The sequence below is a fragment of the Glycine max genome, chromosome 13 (genome assembly GCF_000004515.6).
Source record: "Glycine max cultivar Williams 82 chromosome 13, Glycine_max_v4.0, whole genome shotgun sequence".
NCBI classification, from domain to species: Eukaryota; Viridiplantae; Streptophyta; class Magnoliopsida; order Fabales; family Fabaceae; genus Glycine; species Glycine max.
The window spans coordinates 15283995-15295242 of record NC_038249.2 but is presented as its reverse complement, the minus strand read 5'-3'; the positions used below and the strand labels follow the sequence as shown (position 1 = coordinate 15295242).

Genomic DNA, 11248 nt, shown 5'->3' with positions numbered 1-11248 from the left:
TAGAAGAATATAATATTTCAGTTCCCACCAATTCAAAATGTCAAATTCAATGATCATCTTTAATGTCATCCTCTAAAACCTATTTATTATATTTTAATTACAGGTTTACAGGTACTTGGGAACACTCCTATTTTTCCATTTAATCTAAACCCGTATGAACGATTTTAATCGATTTAGTTTGATTTTAATCCAAATATATAAAGATTATAAACAATTCAAATAGATTTGAGTCAATTTGGATTCAACCGGTACTTGGCAACACTCCTATTTTTCCATTTAATCTCCCACTTCTGAGTTGTCACATAAAAACCCTAATTCCCAATTCCTTTCTCCAATCGCTCCTCCCTCCGCGCCACGTCGCTAGGGTTCGTCTTCCTCTCTCGATTTCCCAATTCCCTCTTCTCCGTTTCTGTTTTTTTTTTTTCTTTTCTTTTCGTTCTCTGAATTGAACTTTTTTTGCGCGTAGCTCTGTAGGGTTCTGAGTTCCGATTCGCGAGGGAAAATGAGCACGCAGAAGAAGCGACCGTACCACATAGAAGCGTTCAAGCACCGCGCCGTGGGGGATCCCAAGTACGCCGAGAAGACATGGAAGGTTCTGGAACACGCTATTCATGAGATATACAATCACAACGCTAGTGGCCTTAGCTTTGAAGAGCTTTACAGGTTGATTCATTCGTTCCTTTAATTGTCAATTAACGCTTCTTCGATTTCAATACTTTAACCTTGTTGTGAATTGTGCAATGAGGTTTTGGATTATTTTCAATTGTGTGGTTTTGTTGTTTTTTTTTTTGATTCTGCTGCATTTTTTTATAACTAATTTGTGTTATCGAGGGTTTATAGTAGAATGTTTAAATTGTGTGTGAAAAGAATTGTGTAAGAATTGCTTTGCTGAACATTTTGTCTGTCTGAAATTTTTTGATCAGTTCCGTCTGAAAATTTTGAGTGGCGAATTATAGGGTTTGAATTTGAACATTATCTATTAATCAAAAAGCTCTCTTTTATTTTATTTTTCAGTTGTCTACCTGGAATGAATCTTCTAATCATAGTCCTTCACATAAGTAGGTTGTGTGAAGAGAGATAGACCTAAAGAGATTTTTTTTATGTCTGGTTGCACCTTCAAGAGATTTTGACGTGCGTCAATTGGAAGCAATAGTTTGTAGCTTCCGCATCATTTGCATGTATTTGACGTGATTTTGTAAAATTATGCACATTTCTAAAGCAAAACCAAACACACTCTTTAATTTTGATAAGACCCCATGTGTGTAGTGTTTTTTATATCTGTATCAATCAAAAAACTCTTTTTTAAGGATTTTTTCTTTTTTTCATTTGTCTACCTGAAATGAATCTTCTAATGTTGGTCGTTCACATAAGAAGATTGTGTGAAGAGACCTAAAGAGATTTTAATTTTGACTAGACCCTGTGTGTAGTGTTTTTTATGATCTCTTCATTTAATCTTGTCATGTGAAAAAACTAACATGAGAGGATCCATTTCTTGTCGTATAGTTATGCAGCCATATATGGACAGACAGAATTGTTTTGATTATTTCTAATCTTAACCATCCATTTTTATTAGGCTGAAATTCAATTTTTTTTACGCTTTAATCTCCTGGTTCGCTTCCATATCAGTCTTGTTAAATAGCCGCTATAGCGGTACTATATTGCTGTTGCATAGTGGAATTTCTCAGATCCACAATTGAAACTCTGGCCGCTATTGCAGCTGCTATCATTGTTGTGGTTGCGGCATGCATCCTGCATCCTCTTGTCATCTTTTTTGGAGAGTCTCCAGCTAATTAAACTGAGTTAATATTATGCCAATTTTTCTGTATTTTATTTTTATTTCCATAAAACTTAATTTCTCATACATATATCATATATTTTCAACCATCATGTGACTTTCGTTATGCCCACAATGCTGTCCGCTATATGATATAGCAGATTACTGGCTTTCTGCCATTTTCCTCAATCTGCAATTGCTAACACTGTTCCATTTGTGTGTGTCCAAATATTTAAGTATTCTTTTTTATAGGTTTTTACCCTCCCCCTTTGATTGTCAAGGAAGATTTTCAACAATTCTCTTTTGAGTTTATGATCTATAATGTTAGTGTCCTAGAATTACTATTCAATTTGTTGATTTTGAGGAGTTTAAAGCTTTTGACCAGGTCTGAAGCCCAAGTAAAGGAGGAGGGTTGTGTTAGGTTCTCGGCAGCCAATACAAAACTTGTTCACATACTGAACATGAATCCCCATCAAGTTGTATTCTTGGGGGTTACAACCTGTAAATGTTGACATAGTTTCTTATATGGCACATATTATATTGAAACATTCCCCGTGATGCTATTTGGATGTCGTAGATTATTATGCTTGTGTATGGGTTAGTTCACCAGCTTTTGCTTATTCATTTTCACGTGGACAAGAAAATGCTGTTGTCCTTAGCTTAGTTCATACCATTTAGTAAGAAGAAAAAGCTCATGTTTTTAGGATCTCAATCTGTATTTACTCAAATGATGCCACAGACCTCCATTAAACTTGTCATTTATTAATAATTTATAATTGAACAAAAATCAGGATCTCTATATAATTTAATGTTATATGATAGGCCTGTAGTTTAGTTTTCTTTAAATATATTAATTGCCTAAGCTTGCTTCATAATAAGTAATAAGCATTGTAGATCTTTCTACCAATCTTCATATCTGTGTATATATTTTCCAAATTTCTGATCATTGTGATCTGCCTGTTCAGGAATGCTTATAACATGGTGTTACAAAAATTTGGGGAGAAACTTTACACAGGACTTGTGACGACCATGACTTCTCATCTAAAAGAAATTTCTCAATCAATTGAATCTGCTCAAGGAGAAATTTTCTTGGAAGAGATCAACAGGAAGTGGGTAGATCATAATAAGGCCTTACAAATGATCCGAGATATACTGATGTACATGGATCGAACTTTTATACCGAGCAACCATAAAACTCCTGTTCACGAGCTTGGATTGAATCTTTGGAGAGATGTTGTGATCCATTCCAGCAAAACTCAGGCTAGGCTTCTAGATACTCTTCTTGAGCTTGTACTTAGAGAAAGGAATGGTGAAGTAATAAACAGAGGATTGATGAGAAATATAATAAAGATGCTTATGGATTTGGGTTTGCCTGTTTACCAACAGGACTTTGAGAAGCATTTTCTTGATGTTTCAGCAAATTTTTACTGTCGTGAGTCCCAGAAATTCATTGAATCCTGTGATTGTGGTGATTATTTGAAGAAAGCCGAGAGACGGTTAAATGAAGAAATGGAGAGAGTATCTCACTACTTGGATCCTAGAAGTGAGTCAAAGATAACTAATGTGGTGGAGAAGGAGATGATTGAGAGTCATATGCACACTCTAGTTCACATGGAGAACTCAGGCCTGGTTAGTATGCTTGTGGATGACAAATATGAAGACTTGCAAAGAATGCATAACTTGTTTCGCCGGGTGCCTGATGGGCTCACAATTGTTAAAGATGTCATGACCTCTTTTGTACGGGATACAGGTAAGCAGCTAGTTATGGATCCTGAAAGGTTGAGAGATCCTGTGGATTTTGTTCAACGTCTCTTGGATTTGAAGGATAAATATGACAGGGTTATTACTATGTCATTTAACAATGACAAGACATTTCAGAATGCCTTGAATTCCTCTTTTGAATATTTCATCAATTTGAATGCCCGGTCTCCAGAGTTCATTTCTTTGTTTGTGGATGACAAACTTCGCAGAGGGTTGAAAGGGGTCGGCGAAGAGGATGTGGAGATTCTACTAGACAAAGTCATGATGCTTTTCAGGTACCTACAAGAGAAGGATGTGTTTGAGAAGTATTACAAGCAACACTTAGCAAAAAGGCTTCTTTCAGGGAAGACTATATCTGATGATGCAGAGAGGAGTTTGATTGTTAAGCTCAAAACAGAATGTGGATATCAATTCACTTCTAAGTTAGAGGGTATGTTTACTGACATGAAGACTTCTCATGATACGATGCAGGGTTTCTATGCAATCCTTGGCACTGAGATGGGGGATAGCCCTTCGCTATCTGTCCAGGTACTTACAACAGGATCATGGCCTACTCAACCTAGCCCACCATGTAATCTTCCAGCAGAAATACTGGGTGTATGTGATAAGTTTCGGACATATTATCTTGGCACCCATAATGGTAGGAGATTGTCCTGGCAAACTAATATGGGGACTGCTGATTTGAAAGCAACATTTGGTAAGGGCCAAAAGCATGAGTTGAATGTTTCCACATACCAAATGTGTGTACTTATGCTTTTCAACAGCGCTGAGCGGTTGACTTGTAAGGAGATAGAGCAAGCTACAGCAATACCCATGTCAGATTTGAGGAGGTGCCTTCAGTCTCTGGCCTGTGTCAAAGGAAAAAATGTTCTTCGAAAAGAGCCAATGAGCAAGGACATAGCTGAGGATGATGCATTCTTCTTTAATGACAAATTCACCAGCAAGTTCTTCAAGGTAAAGATAGGGACTGTTGTTGCTCAGAGGGAGTCTGAACCAGAAAACCTAGAAACTAGGCAAAGAGTGGAAGAAGACAGAAAGCCACAGATCGAAGCAGCCATTGTGAGGATAATGAAGTCTAGGCGGACTCTAGATCATAATAATATTGTTGCTGAGGTCACAAAGCAGCTGCAGTCACGGTTTTTGCCTAATCCTGTTGTTATTAAGAAAAGGATTGAATCCCTTATTGAGCGTGAGTTTTTGGAGAGGGATAAAGTGGACAGAAAACTGTACCGCTATCTTGCTTGAACTGTATGTGCTTTTGATTTGGCATGGCTCTTGTGTGATTCTGTCTGTCATAAGTTTGAGTGCACATCACAAATTGCCGCAAGTAGTGTAACTCTCTGCATACTCAACAAAACCTAGATTTCTCAGGGTTACTTCTTTTCAGGCTGCAAAACTTAAATATATCATTTTTAGCTTCTTATTTCTAAACAAAAATAAACCAATTTTTTTTTATAGTTTATGTCCCTCAACTGTAATATATTCAATTTTCAATCACTTTGGATTTGGAATTATTTGTTCAACCGCACTGCTTGTGAAAGAAGCTTCTACGAGAAATGATTGAATGCCAGGAAAGAAGCTTCTACGAGAAATGATTGAAAGCTAGGAAAGAAGCTGTTACCTATTTGAATAGCATATTCTGTCAAAGGTTCTTGTGCTAGGAATTGGAAAGGAAAGAGATTATTCGGATTTGATGTATATTATATTACTGAGCGGGTGATATGTGAGCGGTTCGGATCACAATAAGAAGATAAGTGATTCGTTTGTTACCCAAATGATTTGAGACAACCAGGCTATTTGTCTTGAGTCTATAATCTCATGCTGCATATTGGCTGACTGATGAATATTCTTCTGTTTTTTTTTTAATCACTTATGTTTTATTTGAAAGCCAATTATATTAACACTCCCTAAGGTTTTTCAAATATACACAATACTCTTCCTTGTTTAATGTTTACAAGAACTTCTCTTATAGAGGCGTCAATGTGCCTCTTTGTCAAATATTAATTAGGACTAGTATAATATATATGAGGTGTTAGTTTACTATTAAAGTGATTAGTGTACTTTTGATAAAAAAAAGAGTGGTACTTTGTGTAATTCTAAAAAAAGTTCAATGAATGCAAGTGTAATTTGTTATTTTATTTTATTTTTATCTCCTTCACAACATTTTTTCCAGTCATCTTACTCACATATTAGAGGCATTTCATAAAGAAAAAGTAATAAGATCCATATAGATGAAATTAAACTCCCATATGTTAAAAGGGGAGATAAACAAATTTTCTACTAATCCTAATCCACGGAAGTAACACAATTGCAAACTAATATTTTAGATGTAGTTCAAGATTTTCAAAAACATTTCATAAAATTTATATTTCGGATTACCTCATTGGGAATTGATGCCAAATCCTAATCTTCTAGATCAGGTAATCTGTAAAGTCTTCTCGAATTAATTTTTGCATTTTGGATCAACTATTTTGGAACGCACAAATCAAACTTACGAATCATATGATTCAGAATGCTCCAGCAAAGGTTTGCAGATCCGCTAATTGCATATAATCCAAATTAGTCCAATAAATCAAACTTATAGATCATATGATCTGGAATACTCTAACAACAATCTGAAACGTTTAATTCAGGTGAAAAAAACATATCGAATTATCGAATATGGAAACACATATATCTTTTATGGATTTATCAATCTTTATATAAAAGAGTATTTTTTGGGTTTCATATGGGGTGCAAGTTGAAAGACATGGGTGTCGGAAGTAATGCCTGACAAGTATTCCTTGACTGTGGGCTTCAGCTTTATAAGAATGAGGGTTGCTACTAGCAACTAGCAACATACGGGTTTAAGGGTGCGTTTGAAGCGCTCTAGTATAAGGAGAACAACACGACAAATCCTTGAATTACAAAAACAAGTTTCCAAATTATGGAAGAAAGAGCGGATACAAGTTATTCAAATTGAGATTTGGGAAGGAGAGTAAGACGGAAATTTTCAAATTATGAACGTATCTCTCCGCAGGCAATAATCTTTGATTTTTCTCATTTGATTTAGTGTGGAACACCTTGTTAACAAATCTGCATTTGTTCATGAAAAAAAAGCCTTGCATATGTTTTATATTTTTTTTTCTAAGAAAGATTGTTCACATTTGTGTTCTTTATAAATCAAGCACATAACAATCCTTGAATCTCAATATCATTATATCCCGATCAGAGTAGATTATTGAGAGAAGATGAAAACGATGTTCGGAGACAAATAGGCAAAAGGAATACAATCTGGATTCTGGAATGAGAAATGAGGGTGGGATCGAGGAGAAGATTTTTTTAAAAAAAGTTATAATGTAATTAGATAACAGTAGGAAGAATGAGAGAAAATGGAATAGAGAGTAGGGGGAGACAAAAGAATGATGGGTAGTTATGCCTTTTGCATGTTTTATATTTGGGAATTTTTTTTATCCTATAACTTAGTGGGTTACAACTTTTTGTGTTTTTATCCTTTTCTATACCATTCTTTTTGTTCTCTTCTATAACAAATTTTAAGATCAAACATGGTGGGGTAAAGTTGTTCTATCTTTCATTTTTTAACAATCAAATGGACTTAAGACTTACAATGAAGAAAATTGTTTCCTGCACTTCCATAAATTGCTTTCCTGAACCTTGGTAAGCTCATAGAACACTTAATTTGGAATGAAAAATTACATTTTAGATTATTTTCCAGGTATCTAAATTTTACATTTTAATGAAAACAATTATGGAGGTACATGAAACTGTTGCCTACAACGAATTTAACAAACTTTTAAAAAAACCACACATTTTAATTTCGGGTTTTTAGGGACACTCATTTTTATTTCTATGATACACTCATTGTAACTTTTTTGGTAATTCCAATTCAAATATTCTTTATGTTTGGTATACTGTATTACTTACTATTATGCTGTTACTATTTCACCACATTAACTAATTTCATTAAATATCAAATAAAACGAAGAAAAAACCTGACTGGAAATTTAAAAAATAAATAAAACAAGCAATTTAAATATGAAATTGGTGTATAAAATTTTATTGAACCAACCAGGTCTATAATTTCTAAAAAAAAAAAACATAAAACAAGCAATTCAAATATGGAAGACCAGTAGTATCACACGAATATGATAGTGACAGTTAAACTAAAAAATATGATTAATCCTAAGTAAAACTTTAATTAAAAATTTAAAACCCAAATTACCCCCACCCTCCTCCGCGAGAGGCCGAAGCATTCGTCCGTACCCTACTGCGACGCCTCCTTCCTTCTCTCATTTCCTTTCCGTTTGTGTGAGGCATTTCATTGAACACTATCGCGACACCAAAAAGGAACTCAAACTCACCTGTGTGTTGGGCATTTCACCAAACATGTCGTCGGCGAAGTGGCGCACCCTGCAACACCGCCATCATTACACCTACATAGTCGTGGTTTTCCCTCCCTCGTCCCTCTCCTACCTCCCCTTCCTCCTCTTCGATGATCGTCTCCGCTCTGCTTTCCACTCCTCCCTCCTCCACTTCACCTCCCTCTTCTCCACCCTCTCCCAACTCTCCCAAACCAAACACCTCGTCACTGAAAGAGTTTGAATCGTTGCTTTCTCATTAGTAACGTGAGAATATATACAATATACAAGAGCATAATTAGCCTAGAAAGTAGGAAACTAATTAGCTAAGAATATGAACAGAATATGCATAAGATTAATTACGTAATCAAAATAGGAGATATACACAAATATAGAATATATGATACATATATTCTAACACACCCCTGCAGTCAAAACGGGAGGTTCACGAATGCTGAGACTGGCTCAAAAATCTTCAAATAAAATACGAGGTAGGCCTTTCGTAAAAATATCGGCGATCTGATAACGGGAAGAAACATGTAGAACTCGTACGTCGCCTTTAGCGACCTTTTCCCTGACAAAATGAATGTCCATCTCAATATGCTTGGTACGCTGATGTTGTATCGGATTTCCTGATAAATAAATGACACTCACATTGTCACAATAAACCAGAGTAGCTTTAGGAATAGGACAATGTAGTTCAAGTAATAAATTTTGGATCCAACAAGAATTAGAAACAACATTAGCTACTCCTCGATATTCAGCCTCAACATTGGAACGTGACAAAGTTGGTTGTCTTTTGGACGACCATGATATCAAGTTGTCACCTAGAAAAACACAATAGTCGAAAGTAGAACGTCTAGTATCCGGGCATCCTCCTCAGTCAGCATCAATATAAGAAATGAGCTTGTTGAAAGAGGATTTATACAAGTGTAGACCATAAGATAAAGTACCCTGCAAATAGCGCAAAATATGCTTAAGAGCACTCATATGCTCGTTCCTGGGATCATGCATGTGAAGACAAATTTGTTGAACTGCATAAGAGATGTAAGGTCTAGTAAAGGTAAGATATTGTAAGGCACCAGCCAGACTGCGGTACTTCGTAGGATCCTCATAAGGTGAATCCTTCGATGCACTAAGTTTTGTTTTGGTGTCAACAGGAGTGGGACAAGAGCTGCAATTAGCTATACCAGCTCTCTCAATGATCTCTGTGGCGTACTATTTATGTGATACATACCATTAGCATCGCGGGACACAACAATCCCCAAAAAGAAGCTTAGAGGACCTAGATCCTTCATAGCGAACTCAACACCCAAGAGAGCCATAAAATGCTTTCTCAATCGATCTGATGAAGCCGTAAGAATAATATCATCAACATATAACAAAATATATGTCATCTCCAAGCCCCTGACTATAAATAAATAATGAGTGATTAGATTTACTGTGAGAGAAACCAATGTTGGCAACAAAATTTGCAAAACGTTGATACCAGGCCCGCAGAGCCTGTTTAAGGTCATAGAGAGATTTCTTTAGTAAACACACATGATCCGGGCGACCTTTGTCACGGAAACCCATAGGCTGATGCATATAAACTGTCTCGTTGAGATAGCCATGTAAGAAAGCCTTCTTGACATCTAACTGGTGAATATGCCAAGATTTAGAAACAACAATTCTAAGAACAGTACAAATAGTAGCTGGTTTGACAACCGGACTAAAAGTCTCATCACAATCAACACCCGGCTGCTGTGTTTTCCCATCACCTACAAGACAGGCTTTATGCCGCTTAAAAGAACCATCAGATTTTCGTTTATGGCAAAAAATCCACATAGACCTGATTACATTCACATCCGATGGCCTAGGTACCAATTCCCATGTTTTATTAGCAACAAGAGCATTAAATTCATCTAACATTGCATTTTTCCAATTCGGGTCACAAATAGCACTAGCTGGATCTTTGGGTAAGGGAGATATAGTAGTGGTAATCATGGCAGAAAAATTAGAAAAATATTTCGAATTTGGTTTGTAGATCCCATTTTTAGCTCGAGTTGTCATTGGATGAGGGGTAGGACTTGACAACGGTGTGGGAATGGTTGTAGGCCGATCTAGGGAGGGATGATGGGCTTGCTGGTGGACTGGCCCAGTTCGCATAGGGAAAGAAAAGGGTGAACTAGGCTGATAGTTAGGAGCGTGCAATGTGACAGTACCATAAGTAGATGAGTGAGTGGGCTGAGGTGGGTTTGTTGATGCCACAGGCCTAGGACGGGAAGTAGGGTCAATTTGGTGCGCTAAATTTGGAGGAGTATTGCTTTGGTGGTGCAAGTGATGAAAAATGGGATTAAAATCCATAAAATTATAGTCATCTTTGTGAAGGGAGTGAAGCTTAGAGAAAGGGAATTTAGTTCCAACAAATTTCACATGACGACAAATAATAATTTTTGCACTTGACATGTCATAGCATTTTGAACCTCTATGATTTAGGGCGGGACCAAGATAGACACAAGGAGTGGACCTTTCTTGCAATTTGTGAATAGAAGTGGACGGGAAGAGAGGAAAACATAGGCAACCGAAGACATGTAATTCCGAGTATATGGGATCACATTGATATAAAATTTGAGTGGGAGACATAAATCCTAGGACCTTGGTTGGGAGAATGTTTAGGAGATATGTGGCCATTTCTAATGCATGATGCCAAAAAGAAAGAGGCAAAGAAGCATGAGCAAGTAAGGTCCGTATGATATTGTTTATTGATTTTATGTGGCGTTCGACTTTTCCATTTTGAGGGGAAGTATGGGGGCAAGATAGACGAAAAAGCATGCCATGTTGATCAAAAAATTCTTGTAAAGTGCCATTAATATATTACGGGTCATTTCACATTGAAAAGTCTTAATATCACGGGTAAATTGTGTATGAATTAGACTATGAAAAGATTTGAACAAGTGTTTAACTTGGGATTTCTTTGCAATAGGATATGTCCACAAAAATTTACTATAATCATCAAGAAATAGAACATAATAACAATGGTCAGAAGAACTTATGACAGACAAAGTCCAAAGATCCCTATGAATTATATCAAAAGGAGAAGCAGTGTGCGACATAGAATCAGAAAACGGTAACTTAGAATGTTTCCCGTCTGTAAGTCATGCACAAAAAAACCAAGGGGATCAAATGCAACGGAAACCGAGTTATCAGTGGTGAATTTACGGACAGATATTAAATTTTTAATCAATTTAGGAGCATGTAAGACATTGTTCAAGTGAAAGGGAGGGTAAGGGGATGGCAACGTAGTACTACCGTGACCAACAATTGGAACCAAATGTCCACTACCCACAACAATATTATTATTTTTAATTCTCAA

The 11248-nt window shown here is 36.4% G+C and overlaps 1 protein-coding gene across 2 annotated transcripts; it reads left to right on the top strand.

Moving 5' to 3' along the window:
- The first annotated feature begins 205 nt into the window (after positions 1 to 205).
- On the top strand, positions 206 to 5032 carry LOC100798198 (cullin-3A). Of its 2 annotated transcripts, none has more exons than XM_003543723.5 (3): positions 206 to 365; positions 467 to 663; positions 2740 to 5032. In XM_003543723.5, exons 2-3 carry the CDS (start codon positions 503 to 505, stop codon positions 4778 to 4780), a joined length of 2202 nt encoding a protein of 733 aa, XP_003543771.1. In that variant the 5' UTR covers positions 206 to 365; positions 467 to 502; the 3' UTR covers positions 4781 to 5032. The 2 variants fall into 2 exon arrangements, with proteins under 2 accessions (XP_003543771.1, XP_006593672.1); XM_006593609.4 differs by having other exon boundaries at positions 220 to 365; positions 475 to 663.
- Positions 5033 to 11248: the final 6216 nt, after the last annotated feature.